This window comes from Odocoileus virginianus, chromosome 11 (assembly GCF_023699985.2).
Source record: "Odocoileus virginianus isolate 20LAN1187 ecotype Illinois chromosome 11, Ovbor_1.2, whole genome shotgun sequence".
NCBI lineage: Eukaryota > Metazoa > Chordata > Mammalia > Artiodactyla > Cervidae > Odocoileus > Odocoileus virginianus.
Window position 1 is genome coordinate 69,894,572 of NC_069684.1, and position 17,505 is coordinate 69,912,076.

Below are 17,505 nucleotides of genomic sequence, written 5' to 3' on the forward strand. Positions count from 1 at the left end.
CCCAGCGGGGAGGTCCCCAGACGGGCTGTCACCTGGGCGAGGTGGGCGATTAGCGGTAGGCAGACGGCAGAACCTTCTAGGAAGGCCAGGGAGAGGGGTCCTGCTCCCGCACTGCCCAGAGACTCCAGAACTCACCCACCAACTGCCGGGAGGGCCCTGCTTCACACGGAGGGGGCGCTGTCCTTCAGCCAGAGCAGAGCGACCCCAGAGGGCCAGAGAAGCTGTACTTACACCTCTATGGGCCGAGTCCAGAAAGGGAACGTTCAGGAGTTCAGCTGAGTTCTGTGGGTCCCCGTGCAGCCGCCTCGTGCTCCCACCCTTTACACTGTGGCTCTTCCCCAGGCCACAGGGACCGCTGAGTGGCATCGCATCCCAGAGGCCAGGTCCTCCGGCCACCAAGAGGAGAAAATGGTAGACAAACCTAAACCGCACCTGACCTTCCAAATCGCCCCCCTGACCACCTGCCCCCTCACAGGAGCTCTGGCCAGGAGGACCCAGCTGGACCGCCCCTCCCTGCTGAGGCCCTCAGCACTTGGTGCGGGAACAGTAAACACACAGGTTATGAGTCACCAATTTAATACAGAGATGTCCCCAAAGGCCCCCTTCCTCAGGCTGCGACACTGGTTCTTTCTCCGTAGTGCTTCCTCGTGGGGGACTGGGCTGCTTTTTTGTGTGATCCTCTCGTTTACCCAGCAGCTGCCCTGGGGGCTCAGTGGTGAGGAATCCACCCGCCAGTACAGGAGACCTGGGTTTGATCCCTGGGTCGGGAAGATGCCCTGGAGGAGGGCATGGCAACCCTCTCCAGTATTCCTGCCGGGAGAATTCCACGGACAGAGGAGCCTGGTGGGCTACAGTCCAGGGGCTGCAGAAGAGTCGGACGTGATAGCAACTAAACAACAAGCTTACCCAGCAGCTCTGCACAGACAAGACTCACAAGTGAGTCCAGGTCCCGAGATGACACCAGCTCACCATGCGAGGTCCGGAGCCCAGGTTCCTGGCCCGACTGGGACGTAAGATCCCCACAAGGACCCAGGCTTCCCCGCCTGGCTGAGCACAGCCAGGGTGGCCTTCCCACTCTCATGCTTGGAGAAGAGGATAGGCATATGCTGGGGGAATTTTAAATCGTGAGTCATCTGTCATGGGGGAAAATCCCTCCCGAATGCCCCACATGGGCTTGAGGCACTGGTCTCACTTCCCCTTTTCCTCATCACAGAGATGTTTTGTGGACAGGTTAAGTCACTGGGGAAGACAGCAGGAAAGAACTGGCTGAGCAGCCAGACAGGGCTTTGGAAGGTTCTAGAATCCTCACTCCTGATCTTTTGAAAACTTGGATAGGTTTTCTACTGTAGGGATATTTTAGGAGGAACACAATGACTTCTTGCTGCCTTAACATCTAAGCATTGACCCTCTGACCATGCTGAAGAGTCCAGCCAAGGCCAACACAATTTGAAGGAACAGCTTTCACCATCCTACGTGCTGGGGTTGCAATAAATTCTCACCTTGAAATACCCTATTTATAAAAAGGTCCTTCCAGATTGCTTTTAAAAACTCATCACTAGAAGAGATATTTACATACTGTATGCTCAACCTCTTTTTTTCTAGAAACTCTCAAGTTACAGCTGGGATCTTTCGTTCCATTTGAATAACAAGGCATCTCTGAGTTTTCTTTGGATTTTTAATACTTTCCTCAGTTGCAGAAGGGACATAATTGTTTCAACAGAAACCACAAAGCCTCCAGCTTCCATTTAACTTAGATGGAAAAAACAGCTTCCTCCAAGTCAGCAAGGAAAGTAAGTGATGACACCCAAATATGAGCCTGACCTGGAGACACACGGTCAGAGTTGGGGTGGGAGGGGGGGCTCTTTACTGTCCCCAACTCAGCCACACCACTGCCCGGGACAGGGAGGAAGCCCACGATACAAAACTCAGTTTATTTTCCAGTCCCAATCCAACTCTTCTTCTGAGACACAACCTAATTTCTCTTTGGTTCATAGTCAGTCCTGTGTCATGAACTCTGACTCTGGGTCACAGCAAGGAGGATCTTGTCTGTTCCAGGAAAAGATCTTCGACCTACATTTCCACACCCACCCCGCTACACGCACCTAACACCAGTGGGTGGGGGTGGGGGCAGACACACTTGTTCCTTTTATCTTGAGGTTGAAGAAAAACTTCACCTTTCGTTTCAGGACCTCATGATTTATGCATGCTGAAAATCTGTTTAGAAACCAAAGCCTGAGAACAGGCTGAAGGGCTGCCAGCTCTCAGTTGTCCAGGACGCGACTGATCCTCCAGCTTGGACAGGGCTTTCCCACCCCTTGGCTCACCCCTGTCTCTTTTTATGGACATTTCAGCATGTGTTGGCAGGTGAATGAGGAAGCTCCACTAACTGGCACGTTCAGCAACATTAGCTCACAGGGCAAGATGCTGCCTCTGTTGGGCTATGGTGCTGGCTTTGCTGCTAACCCCCTGGGTCATCAGAGCAGCCGTTGACTCTCTGGATGCTGGGTCTCCCGGTCTGTGAGATGACCATGATCCAACCAGCCCTGCCTGCCTCTCAAGGGTGCTGCTGGGCCCAGCAGAGCCAGTAGGCAAGAAAACCCTTTAGATGCGGCCAAGTTGTCTCTGAGATAAACCTGATCTCTGCTCCCACAGTTCCTTGGCCATCCTCAGTACTTTCCTGTTTCACGTGACTTTCCCCATCTTTGTAGACTCACAGAATACCAATTTGCATCTTCAGCAAATATGATGATTCTTTCCCAGATCCGGCATCTGGGAGAAACAAAACATAAAAGGATAAAAAAAACCCAAAATGGGCAAAGAACATCACTGTTCTTTCAGGCCTGACTTTTGCGAACCTGTGGTTTGATTTATGAAAGGTACATAGAAGCCAAGTTTTCATGTTTTAGCAGCCCTAAGCCAACAGCCACTGCAGACGTCTGAGTAAGATCTGCTCCGCCCTGGAAATGTTTGTTCAAGAAACAGGGAGGGGAGCAGAAGGCTGCCTGCGGGCCCTCCGCTGATCAGTAAACACGACCCAGCCTCACGGTCACAGGCGAGAGACATACCCGGCTGCCTGCCCGCCCGCCCGCCCAGTGACACACGGGAGCTGCTTGAACTTCTCCAACCAGCCCTCTTCCCAGCCCTCGACAATGCCTGTTCGTGCCCCCCCACCCCGCACCCTGCCGATGCCCTCGATGAGGCCAGGGGAACAGGGGTGAGCCGGAAAACCCTGAAGAACATTGGGGGGTGCTACAGCAGTCAGGGCTCATAGGACAGAGCGCTCTCCGCCAGGAGGCTGGGCATGGGGTTGCCGTGCCAGGACAGACCCTGCCGCTCTTCCCCCTTCCTCTCCAAACAAGGCAAGCGAGAGCCCAGCCTCACAGCTTTCTGTGTGGGTACGTCTCTCAAGAATGCTCTCCGCGCCAGGAACCACAGGCAGGCTCCAACAGGCCCTGCGTGAACCTGCCGGCCACGGTGGCCAACACCCCACCACGGAGGGCGCCCAGACTCCGCCAGGCGCTGCCCACATCGGCAGGGTGCGGGGGGGGGCCTTCAAGAACACCCAGGATCACCTTCCGGGTCCAGGTCAAGACGGCGCTGACCTTGAGGGAGCACTCCTGTGAGTCCTCCCCAGTGCCGATTCTTACCCAGGGTCGCAAAGAGTTGGACAAGACTGAGCGACTTCACTTTCACTTTTCCACCAGAGGACTGAGCCTGCCATTATCACCTCATCCCCTGAAAGCCCGAGAACTGGCCCAGCGCCCCTCCCAGCCCTGAGATCTGGCCCCAAACATGTATGGAGAAGCTGCCAAAACTCCTGGAGAAAAACCGAAAGTGACTAAAGGCACAGCCATCTCCCGGGTCAGGGCCGGCTTTGCCAGCGTCAGCTGCCTACAGCACTGCCCGACCCAGCCAGGGGAGAGGGACCAGGCCCCAGGGGTGGCGGGCAGGGTGAGGCTGACTGCGGGCTGAGGGGTGGGGATCGGGAGTGCCCCACGGGAGATCGCTGGTGAGGCAAGGGTTGGGATGCCCCCGTGGGCAGTGGCCAGAGGTCCCCCAGATGCTGGGTGTGGACCAAAGGCAGGAAATGGTGTGACAGCCTGAGCTGGTGCAGGCCACCTTCAGGGCAGGGCAGGTTTGTCCAGTGTGAGGCTCTAAGCTTCCCTGCCCCTACCAGATGGACGGGCGCCTCCTTCTTTCCGTCTGAGACCCCAGCAGAAGCCTCCCTGCATCCTGACCTCGTGAATCTGCTCTGGGATGAATGTGGAAGCAGCAGGCAAAGGCTGTAGGCTCCTCAGAGGAAAGGTCTTGTGGACCCGTGAAGAATTCCTCCAGCGTGTATCATTCTTAGAGCCGCGCTGGGCCTGCCCTGAGTCTCAGCCACTCTCTGAGCCCCTGGCTCCCGTCACCAGGGGCTGCAGCCAGCTTCCCGGGGCTACAGGGTCCCCTCAGCAGCCAGGCAGGGCTGGGGGCTGTCTTTCCCCTGCCCTGCAAGGCCTATCTGCCAGGTCTGGCACTGGCTGAATTCATTGGTAAACTCAGGGGAGAAGAGAGAGGATCCCGGATCAAGCCCACATAGCTAAGGGGAGATGTCAATTCACTTCCCCCTAATAACTCTGCAGGATCAGCAGGAGAACACACACGTTCATTACCAAGTCTAATTAGGCTGGCAGACAAGTGGCATTAATCATTTTTGACTGTACCTGGGATTCAAGCCCCTCTTACTCCATAATCAGAAAATTTTATGCTCTGATGGATAGGGGGAAAAAATTAAACCCACATTTAATCCTTTCACTTTCATCTTGTGAAAATACAGGAAGCAGGGAGGAGAAGGAACGGAGAACAGCAGCTTGGGGGCCTCAAACGGCCTCTCTCAAAGCGTTCCAGCCCCTCCTCTGTCCTCCCATCTCCCCTAGCCCTCCACCAGAACTCTCCCCGAGAAAAAGCCCCAATCAGAGCCAGAGGCAGGGGAGGGGAGGGAGGTGGGGGATTCCACTCCCTCTCTCTCACAACGAAATGTCCATTTTAGGGCTTAATTTTCCTAGCCTCCAAGGCTGTGCCTGGGCCTGAATTAATGAAAAAACTTTAAGCCATAAGCTCCAGTGCGACCAGGTGTCCTGGACAAATAAAACACGTTCCAAGTGCCCTGGTTCCTGGGTCTGCCACAGAGAGACTCAGGGTCCATGTCCCAGTAACCTCTTCTGCAAAGAATGAAGAGAGGGGCTGGGTCTGTGGGACTCTGTGGCTGTCACATGGGGGTCCAGTCTGTGCGGAGAGGTGGGTTAAGCCCGACCACTGATGCTGGGACGAGACAGAGCTACAAGGCTCAACAAGAGGCTCTCACCAGGAGGCCCCTGTTCCCGTGCCAGCAGGCTCCACGGCAAACACCTCACACTCCCACCATAATACAGGTCTCCCACAGGAGGGGGAGGTCAGGATGGTGAGCCCCAGGGCCCCCTTCACCCTGTAACCCTTTACAGCTCTGAACACACCCCTCCAGAGAGGCCCCGCTCCACTAGCAATGTGCAAGGCATGTCCAAGTGTCCCTCTCTCAGTGTTGAGTTGGACTTAGCTTTTCCCGTTTTCCAGACCATCTCCTACTCCAAGATGGCTAACGCATCCACCAAAACAAGATGAAAGGTTAACTCCGTGTTCCTCCTGTAAAAGAAAGCGTCCACAACTGTAAGGAACATTCCCTGAGAATAAAGGCAAAGGGCAGTCTGTGAGAGTTCCAAGGGTTGTGTGTTATTGACCATTCTCTCTTGAAATGCTGGAAACGGATTCTCATCACGGCCACTGTCCCGTCCCTCCCTACCCCACCACGACTTCGTATAATCTACCTCTCTCCCCCTCCCAAACTCCATCAGATTTCCTTCTCTATCTAATAAACATGAGTTCTTTAATCCTGGAAATGAATATCAACTTTGAACGTCTCCTGTTGGCAAACCCGGCATTAACCAGAGCTCCGTTACAGTCCTTGAAGTAGGGATAAGCTTGAGATAGAGGAATTTTCACTGAAAAGGCTGTGGGAAGACAGTTTTCTAAAAGCTTCCCTTATTAAAAGCCCATTTTGCCAACACAGCTCCCACCCATTGTCAACCTCCTGCTGAGACAGATGTCATTTACATACCCGCTGTCCCTCCTCGTGTTTCCAAGAGCTGGGAGATTTAATAGTAAAAACAGGCGACCGCCTTTATCAGCCACGAGACTGTGCTCTATGCTGGGGACGAGCGGTACAAATTCAAGCTGCCAGGGTCCTGACGACCTCGAGGCCACCAACACGCTGTGGGAGGCCCACAACAGGCAGGAGTGGTGCTGTGGTTAGCGCCCTGCCCTGCCCCGCCTGGGGCGCGCGGGACACCCTCTGTCCCACTCAGCTCAGCAGCCAAGCAGAGTTGGAAAACTGCTCTCACTGTTTGGAAAGGTGATTCTAAGAAGAGTCCGGAGCCCAGGCAAATTGTTACAGCCGCTGGATGGGAGGGGATAATAATAACATTCATATGGCCCTAAACATTTATATTGCCTTCTACCAGGCGCTGATCTAAGCCGTTTCCATATATTAATTCATTGAATTCTCACACGAACACAACTGAGAAGGTAATGCTACCATCTCAGTTCTTTAAAACACGGAAGTGGAACACAAGGCTCCCAGGGTCACACAGACACTAATCGGCAGAATCAGGATTCAAACCTAGGTCTGCTGGCTCCAGGCTGTCCTCTGAGGCACCGCAGAGCACAGCCTTTCAAAAGTCATGTTTCTGACCCTTGCTTTTTAAAACAAAGATGAAACAAACCCACCCCATGATGAAATTAGAACTTCAGTTGAAAGAAAGATGATTGGTGAGTTTGGCCTGCTGTGTCTCTACCTGCCAGCCATCAGAACATTTCTCAACTGTTTCCACCCAGCTACAAGTCCACAATCAGTTAACTATTAATAATGACAAACAGAGGCTCCGCTCTGTAGCCCCTTATTCCAACTCTGCTTCCTTTCTGGTGTTCAGACATCCCTGGTGGTACTAACCCACCTAGCTGAGGGCTACCAAGTCACACGGAAATCAGAGGACATGCCTGTTCACCTGGGGCTTCCTTTCACGAGCAACTGTCTAATGTGAAAGTATGAAAGTGAGAGTCGCTCGGTCGTGTCCGACTCTTTGAGACCCCATGGAATTCTCCAGGCCAGAATACTGGAGTGGGTAGCCTTTCCCTTCTCCAGGGGATCTTTCCAACCCAGAGATCAAACCCAGGTCTACCACATTACAGGCGGATTCTTTACCAGCTGAGCCACAAGGGAAGCCCTGCATAAATTCATTTAATCATGGAGTATCATGCATATACACAAATAAACACACAGACACCATTACCCTGCAAGTCATAAAACTACATGCCAATGAGACAAGTGCTCGGGCCTGGTGCACTGGGAAGACCCAGAGGGATCTGGTGGAGAGGGAGGTGGGACGGGGGACCGGGATGGGGAATACATGTAAATCCATGGCTAATTCATTTCAATGTATGACAAAAACCACTGCAATGTTGTAAAGTAATTAGCCTCCAACTAATAAAAATAAATGGAAAAAAAAAAACAAGAAAAAAAAAAACAAACTACATGCCAAATGTTCAACAATTGATATAGTCCTCCAGTGTCTTTTTCACTCTTGCTTTTAAACTTTTCTCTGTTTTTGCCATGCTGCACGGCATGCAATATATTAAGTTTCCCGATGAGGGATCAAACCCTGCAGTGGAAGCACGGAGTCCTAACCACTGGACCAACTGGAAGTCCTCAATGTCCTAATACAAACTAGAATTCCAACGAAGCGGCTTTCCTAGGATTCCAGCACATTAAAACCCATTACAATGAAGATACCGCCTCTGTATGTTACTGTTGGGAGGCAGTAAAGTACCCTAGGGCCCTTGAGAGGGCAAAAGCTGCAAACACATCTGGGGGAAAGTTGCATTTGATTCTGAAGGTCAGGGCAATTTGCCAAGGGGCAGCAGCCCTCTGCCCACCTCACATTTCTGTGTCTACCGCCCTATCCTGATTAATTAGCACCTGAACTGAGTTCTGATGGTGTCGGGAGCAGAACCCACTCCCCCCTCCCACACTCCTCTTCTGCTCGATCCTGGCTGAGAGTCTGAGCTCTGCTTCCGCGAAGCCAGCTGCAGCAGGAAGCACACTGCACAGCCTTGGCTGGGGACTGCAGAGGCAAGGTCAGGCTCTCCTGAGGAGGGTGTAATAGTCGCTGCTGCACAATGCTGCAGCTGGACGGGAGACGGGGCGGCTGTCATGTGGGAAGAGGCTTGGCTGAAAGATGCAACCCCAAGCCATTTCCAGAGATGCTTTCTAGAGGTTGTACCATTGTCTGCACCTTGTGCTTCAGATATTTAAATTATCTATATAGACACATATGCACATGGGTGTGGGTATCGTCTGCCAAACAGGGCAACAGCAAATGTGGGGTGGGGAATAGGAAAAGAAGAAATCTATTTTCCTAGATAAATCTAATAGGAAAAAAAAATCTATTTTTCTAGATAAATCTAATAGGAAAATCTATTTTTCTAGATAAATTTAATAGGAAACGAAGAAAAGAAACATCACTGAAGAAATATACACACCTAACTGCTAGGAGAGAAAAATAACAAACCCCCAAGAAGACCGCAAATGTGCTCAGAAAATCTATACAGTGGATGTCCAGTGTTTTACAGTCAGGCTTTGAGAAGGTTCTGGCTCAGAGGAGGCAGCTGGAGGAACCTGAGAGCCCGGGGGAGGTGAGACAGGGCAGGTAGTTGGGTAATTCTCGAGCCTGACGCCTGGTGCAGTAGCCAGTAGGAAGGAGAGGAGGAAGCAGGGCCCAGCCAAACATCAGAGCAGAGGGCAAAGGTCTGAGGGGCCAGAGGTGGAAGGCGGGAGACGGCCGGATCCAGGGTCACTTCATGCTCTTCTCAAGCCTCATGGCCCTTGTCCATCCAAAGCCCAACCAGGTCTCTTCCCTGTCCCCACCGGTCACCCAGGAGGAAGGGTGTACCACAGGCATGCAGACAAACAAAGTCATCTGCCATTACCCTAATGAGCACGGGCCAAATGGTCATCTCAAGAAAGGCCTCACGACCCACTCTCAAGAAGCTACAAAAAAAGCAAGAGAGGGCACTGAAGACAAGGGATTGATCTGGTAGCATCAGGCATCAACCCCAGCCTCTGTGCGTGTGTGCATGTGTGTGTATGCATGTGTGTACTAGCTGATCTGGAGAGGGGCGAGGCGCGCACCTGTCAGAGGAAGAGGCGTTTGTTAAAGACCGCATAAGCATACCTAGGCACTGGAGCACACCGGACAGGCACTAAGGTGCAGACTGCGTCCAGGGGCTACCTCCCTCGGTGCAAATCCAGGTCTCCCCTGGGGCCGGAGAGGGCAGCGCCCCCTCTCGGCTCGCCCCAGCCGGCTCGGTCGCAGCCGCTCGCGGGCGGACTGCGGTCTTCCCGCGCCGCGCGCCCCCACCCCGCCCCGGAGCCTCACACTTACTAGCGCAGCGCAGCGCCCGCCGCCACACCTCTCGCCCGCACAGGTCACACCAGCCGCGGCCGCCCCGCAGCGCCAGTTCCACGAAGCAGTGGCCCTCGCCTCGCTCCGCCGGAACGCGGGGATCCTGCGGCTGCTCGAAGATGCTGCGCACGTCGCGGGGCCGGGGCGCGCCAGGCCGCCGCCGCAGTCTCTGCTGCAGACCAGGCCGGAGAGGGCGAGCGTGTCGGGAAGCCCGGGGCTGGGGCTCCGGGTCCCCCCGGGCGGCCCTCCGGGCACCGCGCCTCTCGTGCGCCCCGGGCGCAGTGGAGAGGGGCGCGGGGGCGCAGCGGCGCGAGGAGTGGCCCGGGGGCGGCGGCGGCGGCGGCGGCGGCGGCTCGGGGCCGCTCAGGCTCTGCAGATAGCGCGGCGGTTCTGGCTCCAAGAGCAGCCGGTACGGGCGCTGCCCGATGGCCGGGGACGCCATGGCCATGCCGGGCTGGCCGCGGCGGTTCTCCGCTCTGGCGTTCCTCCCGAGTCCGCCTCGAGAGCGGGGCGGCCCCAGACCGGCGCGCCTTTAAAGGGACCGCAGCCTGAGGGGCGGGGCGGGGGCGGGGAGACCTCGGAGAGGCAGGAAGGAGGACCCGAGAGAATGACCGGCCGCCCGAGGGGCAGGGGCGGCAGTGGGGGACGCCTGGGCGAGTGCGGATTGCTGGCTGTCCTCAGGTAGCCGGGGCAACTGAAGGATTGCACGTGGAAAGCTTCTCTACAGGACAACTGAGACGAGGCAGTCTGTGGGAGCCTCCCGCCTCCTCTCCTCTCCTCTCCTTCACGCCAACCCCGGATTTCCACCCGCCAAGCCCAGGTTCCCACGCCCCCAATCCACACCCCAGCCCGCCCCAAGAGGAAGCGGGCCGGAGGGAAGGGCTCAGAAACGGAGGATGGGGGCTCAGGGTCCACCGGCTCAGGCTCGGCCCCCTGGCCTCCCGGTTTTCACGCCGACCGGAGGGACGCGTCCCCCGGCCGTTCCCCTCTCGCGCTCGCCGCAGTCCGCCGCCCCCGCGCGCGCCGAGCCGGGCGCAGGCAGGGGATGCCCAGCTCCGGCTAGCGGGCCGGGCGCGGCTCCGAGTCCCGTGACGGCGGGGCACGCTTGCGATGCTGATGGCAGCGGGCTGTCCGCGCGCCACATTCACTCTGGTTGGATTTCCCCTTTCGCAGCAGCCCTGGCCGGTAGGAGAGTCCTTTCCCGGAAGACTGGAGTTCTGGTGATCCTAGGTCTGTGCGAACACTCCGGCGCCCCGTGGGTTGGGAGAACTTTCCTTCCTAAGTCAAATCTGCCTCTCCCCAGAGCTGTTCCAGTAATTACTGTGGAAATACCAGCACATCCACCCCCGCCTGCAAAAGCCCTGCTTTGTACCTGGTGTGGACAGCTCGTCTGTGGGACTCAGAGATTCCTTTTTATCAATCCGAGGACAAGCTTCACAAACTCCCCCCTTCTCTCAACTTTAATGCTCTCCTGTCTTCACCGTGAAAGCCTTAACAGTTTTTGAACAAAGGCTAGCATTGTCTTTTAGCCCTGGTCGCACCAAGTAGGTAACTGGCCCGGCCCATCTCTCCTGGGTGGGGATCCGGACCTGCTGGGGCTCCGGGCCTGTGTCCCGTCACAGACCTGCTGTGTGACCCCGGGGTCTCTCTAGCCTCTATAGTTTCCTTAGCTGGAAACTGGATTGGGAGTGAGCAGACACTTGATGCTGTCCTCGTCCTCTTTGCTTCTATCACTCCGACTCAGTGGTCACTGCCTGCCTCTCAAAAGGTGCGGGTCGGTTTGGTTGATTTAGTAGAGGTCACCAGCAAACCTACTTGAGCAGCACACTGTCTGAATTCTTCTAGACTTGAGTTGCTCCCTCCCCTTCCCAGGCCAGAGATGGGTCTCCCTCTAGTGTCTTCTAGGGGAATCTTCACTTTTGCTTTTGGATTTCCCCTTGGAAGTTCGTTTTTAGGTGATTCCTAAAATTTCAACAGCTCAGAGGCCAGGGAATGCCCAGCTTGCTTTGGCCCTCGGCTTCTCCCTCATGGTGGTGGCAACCATGGATCCTTTGATTCCTGGGTCTCACCAAAGGTTCTCACCTCATGAGGCTGCTTCTGAGTGCGTGGCAAGAATGTGGCAAGAGTTCAGAGCTATGAAGCAGAAGGTGTGAGATGGGGGCCTGTGAGCCACCCCCACCCCCCACCCCTACTCCCCTCCCGCACCTCTCTTCTCCCCTGTCTGAACCTCGCTTTCTCTACATCAGTGGTTTTCAAATGCTGCCGTGCATCACAGTCACCTAGCGGGCTTGCTGAATTACAGATTACTGAGCTCCGCCCCCTGAGTTTCTGAGTCAGTTTGTCTGGGCCTGGGGTTTGCGATTTTGGATTTTTTTTTTCTTTTCCATTATGGTTTGTTACAGGATATTGACTATAGTTCCCTATGCTATGCAGTGGAACCTTGCTGTGTGCCCGTCCCGCATGCAACAGTTTGAGATTCTGCATTTTAAACACGATCCCAGGTAGTGCTGATGCTGCCGGTCTAAACTATTACTTTAGATCGAAGGTGGCAAGAAGAAAACAGGGCTCTCTGCTCTTTGCCCTGCAGAGCAGGTGAAGTTCAGTGGGACATGACTGAGAAAAATACAGCGGGGACTAATTCTGCAATGTTTTCTGGCAGATGTTGACCCAGAAAAGATCGATTTGCCTTTGTGGTCTTTTTTCCCTGTCTCTCCCACTTCTGCAAGCAGTTCTCGAGAGGTTGTTGCAGGAACCTGTATTGCATATACATTTGCTTGAATCCGCCCTCTATTATCCATCTCTGGCCACAGGCTTGAGACTTGTTTGAAGATAACTTCCTCCAACCTTGGGAGAGCAGAAGGCTGGGTGAGGCTCAGGGTGTGGGCCAAGCTCGAGCTCTGGTGTGGCAAAGGGACCTGGCAGGGAGCGGGTCACTGAGGAGCCAGTTTTGAAATGCCATTTGTGAAATGGCCAGCCATGGCCATTTCTGTTCTTCATTCGCCTTCCCTCAGCATGAGTTTGGGCAGCTCAGCCCTCTAGGATGGAGAGGCTCACAGGATGAGTGTCTCCTCTGGCCCTGGGATACTGAGGACTATCTGGAATTATCAGGCCTAAACCCCTTTGCCCAGGTTCCTGAGCTGGGCAAAAAAGTGCTCTGGTTTAGTTGTCCTGCCCCAGCTCTGATCTGGAGGAGTGGTGGGGGAAAGCGCTCCGGCAGGCATGTCGCTTCAGGGTCGGAAGGGAGATGAAAGTGGAGATAACATAATTCCATGTAACCAACACGAAAAGTGTATCAAGTTTATCTTCCAGTCCATCTCCCTGAGCTAGAGACAAAGGTCAGGCGAGGCTGCTGCCTCTCCTGAACCCCAGCAGGAGGCTCTCTGCCAGGAACTGGCCTCTTCTGATGTCATCTTTCCCAGCCCAGTGTCCTTCTTCCCCCAAGAGCATCCTCTCCCATCTCACACACACACACACACACACGCGTGCGCGCACACTCAGCCCATTTTCCTTCATCAGGGAAGTACTAAATAAACTCCAGGCTCGTGGTAGGGTCAGGACCTGGGGTAATGTCTGATGCTTGAACTTCGGAACTGCTCGGGTTGGTCTTTGGGCATGCCGGCCACAAGGGCGAGACTACAGCATCTGCTGAGACACCTCCACTGGGAGTTTTCTCCCCTTGTTAACACATCCTCTTGGCCTGGAGCCGCTGACTTTTTTCTGCTTGTGACTCACTCCCCGTAGAGTGGGTGTGCTGTTTTTCCTTTTGACCAAAGGGAAGGATGCTGACAGTGAGTTTGAGTGTGTGAGGTCACTACAGAGATGGTCTCCTGGTTCCCCCCGTGGGTGAGTTTTTCAAGGCTATCTCCTAAGCCCCCACCCCACCCCACCCCACCCCACACCCCCACCCACCAGGGAGCTTCCGAGTAGGAAGGAGAAGAGGAGGAGAGAATGTGGCCTGACTTTCTGAAGGGGAAGTTTCTGGGTTTGTCTGGCTTGGAGGCATTTGAAGTCACCTGAAACCCCCAAAGGGACTTAGGGACCTCCCAGTGATTCTGCCAGTACAGCAGTCTGCTTGGGGTCACTGGACCTGTCAGGACAGGTCAGGCTACACTGCAGTGAACAACCCCCCGTGTCCCAGTGCCTTGCAACCAGAGACTGCTTTCTCACCCACATCACATGCCCACTTGCCTGTTGGTGGGGAGACTTTGTTCCCCAGTCACTCAAGGACCCAGGCTGATGGAGCCGCCACGTAGCATGTTGCCCAGCACCAAACCAGAGGGACGCAGAGATCGCCGAGGCACCAACAGCAGCACGCGAAAGCTCCAGCTCCTCCTGCTTGCTCCTTGTTGGCTAGAATTAGTCCTAAAGCCCACCCCCCACAAGGAGGGCAGGAAGGGCATTCCTTCCTTGTGCTCAGGATAGCCAGAGAGCTGGAAGTGCTTGGTCAACAGCACAAATGACCCCTCCCTGCCATTAACAAGGATCAGCTAATATCCACTATATCTCAGGTGCTATTTTAGGCATTAAAGGTGCAACAGTGAAATGGCTGTGTTCCTGAAGCTAAATATAAGTTTAGGGGGAGAGTCAGCCAACAGACATGCCAACCTGAGTGTGACAGGGCCTCGGGTCACGTGCAGTGAGGGACGGAGAGCCGCAGGGGCCGGCGGACTGGAGTGGTGGCAAGAAGCGCCTCTCTGAGGCAGACGTTTAAACACAGCCCTGAGCGGAGCCAGCCCTCGTCTTCTGAGCGAGGAAGGTCCAGGCTGGGGAGCAGCAGGCATAACGGCCCCCCAGGTTTCCCAAACGTTATGAACATGAGTTTCTTCCAAATGTGGATTCCAGACCCTCCCTGCAGAGATCCGTTCCCCAAGTCTGGGCATTGGCTTGTATCTTGTGTGAGTTTGATAAACATGACTCAGAGACCACACTGAAAATGGGACCAAGGCAGCAGGCAGTTGGGACTGTCTGAGCTCCTCCGTAGACACCTGAGGAAAAGTACTCTTACCCTGAGCAGCTGCTGGAGGATGCCTCTTCCTCACGGCTTCCTTCCCCCGCCGGCAGCTTCTGCGTGCAGAGCTCAGCCTCTCAGAGAGCGGGGAGCACCTTTCATCGCTAGACTGTGAGCAGGCACCGTGACCACACCTTGTTGGGAAGTTAAAGTGTTTGTGACGGTCCCTTGTAGAGTGCAGTGTGTTTTACATATGTACTCTAGAAGCATGCATGGAATACCTGCTATATGGCAAGCACCCTTGGCCTGAATGACCTCATCTTCATAGCAACTCTGTGAAGTGGCTGGCATGCCTGTTTTACAGATGAGCGAGCTGAGGGTTGGAGAAGGCATGTGACTGGCCCCCAAAGGTGTCACAGGTTGGACTGAGATCTCTGATTTTGCCTTGGCACTGCCTAGCTGGTGTGGTACCAAATAGCAGCGTTTAAAACCTCTGATCTCACTTTGTAGGTGCTGTTTGAAGAAAATCTTTCCCCATTTTTCTCTCTCTGTTGCAATCTTGTTCAACTTTCAAATTCTAGTCCAGATAGCAGGCCCTCCATAGGGTCTTCCCAGAGTCCCCCAGCCCTAACTCATTGTTTCTCCTGCATCCATGTCATCTTAACATGAGTCACAGTTAGGTTTGCACATTTTTGCCTCCCTCACTTGTCAGTCTTCCTGCCACTGTGCAGGGTAAATAGGAGGTGCTCGTTAAAGGTTTAGCGAAATGAACTCGGCTGTAGGCTCCCAACCTGTACCTAATACAGAATTTATTTCTTAATATCCCTTCAAGCCATGGCCCCTGCACCCAGGGAGGGGGAGATGAAGGAACTGTCTGGTCTAGGGAGAATAGAAGGCCCCCCAGGACCTGTGGGAGCCGGGAGAAGCGGGGTGGTGTTGGGAGCTCCATTTAGGATTCGGGTACGTCCTCCAAAGTTGCTGGTCACTGGGGTGGATTCTCTGCCTTCGTGTGCTAGTAACTGGTCAGCGGTGGGGGCTTGGGGCACCTCCTCCCTTCCCAGGGGCTTGGGGTTTTTGTGTAACACCAGTGCTCCTGAGGGGACCCTCTAGGTCAACGCTGCCTGGTGGCCAGAGGGGCATTCCGGGCTGGCAGTGGGAGCAGGAACATGAGGGCTCCTGGGGCGGCGTCACTGTCGGGTGCAAGGGTGTGGGGCTGGTTTTCCAGCAGCGTAGAGGCGCCTCCTCCATCTGTCTCAGTTATGGAATTCTTCCATCCCCAGCTGCTCTGCCAGGCTCATGATAAGGCTGGTTTCTGTGTGTGTATGTTTCTTCTCTCCGTGTTGGAAAAACTCAGATATTCCAGGCATGTTTGTCAGCAGCTTTTGCCCTCAGCCAGAGGGGGCTGCCAAGCCACAGCCACGGATGTTCCAGGACTAAGCCATCGCCGTGGCTGGCAGCTGTGGGCCAGGGCAGGGGCAAGCCAGAGGGGCAGAGGGGCCTGGGCCACTTTCGTTGGAAGCATGTGTGCATGTGTGTGTGCACAGACACGCCTGTCCCTCCTCTGGGCCTCCGCTGGTTCCTCTCATTTCTGTCCCCTCTCACTGTCTCTCCCTCTCCCTTCCTCCCCATCCTTCCCTCCTCCCCTCCCCATCCTTCCCTCCTTTCCTCACTCCCACTCTTCTCCATCCTTCTCTCTCGGCCTCATGAAGGCTCTAGGGAAAGGACGGGACTGCATCAAGTGCCCGCAGTGATTCTGAGCTTCCAAGAATACACTGAAGCTACTTCAGGTCACGCTGGCTCGTTCCTCACCACCTCCCATCGCGTTGCCAGATTAGGGAGTGTTTTTGGTGTGTGTGCGTGTGTGAGATGAAGCAAAACGCAGCCAGGAATTCCACCCTTTGCAGAATCACTGAAGCAGCTTGGAAGTGAACCCCGGACGACCCGCTGTGGAAATCCTCTGGTGCTGTCCCTGCCGCAGGGAGGCGGCCTCAGAGAGCACATGCTGGCCCAGGAGGGGGGCCAGGCTGCTGTCCCTGAGACCGGCCTCCCCAAGCCTGTGGGCTGGCGCCTGGTCCGGTATCCACTGCTGCCCACGGGCCTGTACCCGCCGTACATACAGCCTCTACTGGAGGCTGCAAACTGCCTCTGTGTCCTTGAACTTGAGAGCTTGTGGGAGAATCACAGGGAAACATCAGGGCCACACCCTCACAGATGGGAATCAGGAGGTGGGGAGGGCCCCCGAATCTGCGTTTTGAACCAGAATGCCTGTCTGTAAAGAGGAAACTGCATAGATTCTGAGAGTTGCAAAAACCATCGCCCTGAGGCTCCAGGGCTCTGGAAGCGGCAACAGCCCCTCCAGGGCCCCCGGCACATCTCCCCTGCTTCCTTCCAGGTGGCACCTTGAACTGAGCGGCCCGTTTTAATGGCATGTTCACCATCGATCCGAATGCTGCATGGACTCTTCCCCGAGGTTTGCGATGGACCTGAGCCACCGATGGGCCAGTGGGAGTCAAGGGCCCCGGTTTTCCCACCCGGCCTGCAATAGTGGCCTCAGCCACGGGAGGCGGGACTGAGAGGGTGTGCAGAGACCCCAGGGGGTGTTTTGGACCCCTTGTGGAAATGCAGAATCTGTCCCTACCCACAGCTTTGAAAGATGCTGTCTCCATTTTACAAATGAGGACTGTAGGCATGGCGTTTCAGTCCACCCTCCACACAGGCACAGGTGTCTTTACCATACCAGTTGCACTTGACCTAAAAAAACCTGTTTCCATGGCTCCCCGCAGTGACACCTGAGTTCCTTCGTGTGGCCAAGGAGCAGCTTCTGGGTCTGGCTCCGCCTGGTCCTCAACGCCCACTTCCCGCCTCAGCATGATCTGCAGTGACCCACATACCTGCCGTTCCTTGCACGCCGAGGCGGGTGTCGGGCCCCCTGCCAGGGATGCCTCCCATGCCTTCTCTGCCAGGTAACCCTGCTCACCTGCCAAGACCCCACTCTGGAGTCGTCTGCTCCCCGAGTCCTTCCCT

At 55.2% G+C, this 17,505-nt stretch overlaps 1 protein-coding gene across 1 annotated transcript in view; it reads right to left on the minus strand.

The window, feature by feature from the left end:
- The window catches only part of RASSF5 (Ras association domain family member 5), a 72,907-nt gene extending 62,838 nt beyond the window's left edge, over positions 1-10,069 (minus strand). Inside the window, exon 1 of the mRNA XM_070474564.1 lies at positions 9,513-10,069. Within this exon, the coding sequence (XP_070330665.1) occupies positions 9,513-9,981 (469 nt within the window). The 5' untranslated portion in view covers positions 9,982-10,069. The remainder of the gene's footprint in view (positions 1-9,512) is intronic.
- Between the last annotated feature and the right edge of the window lie 7,436 nt (positions 10,070-17,505).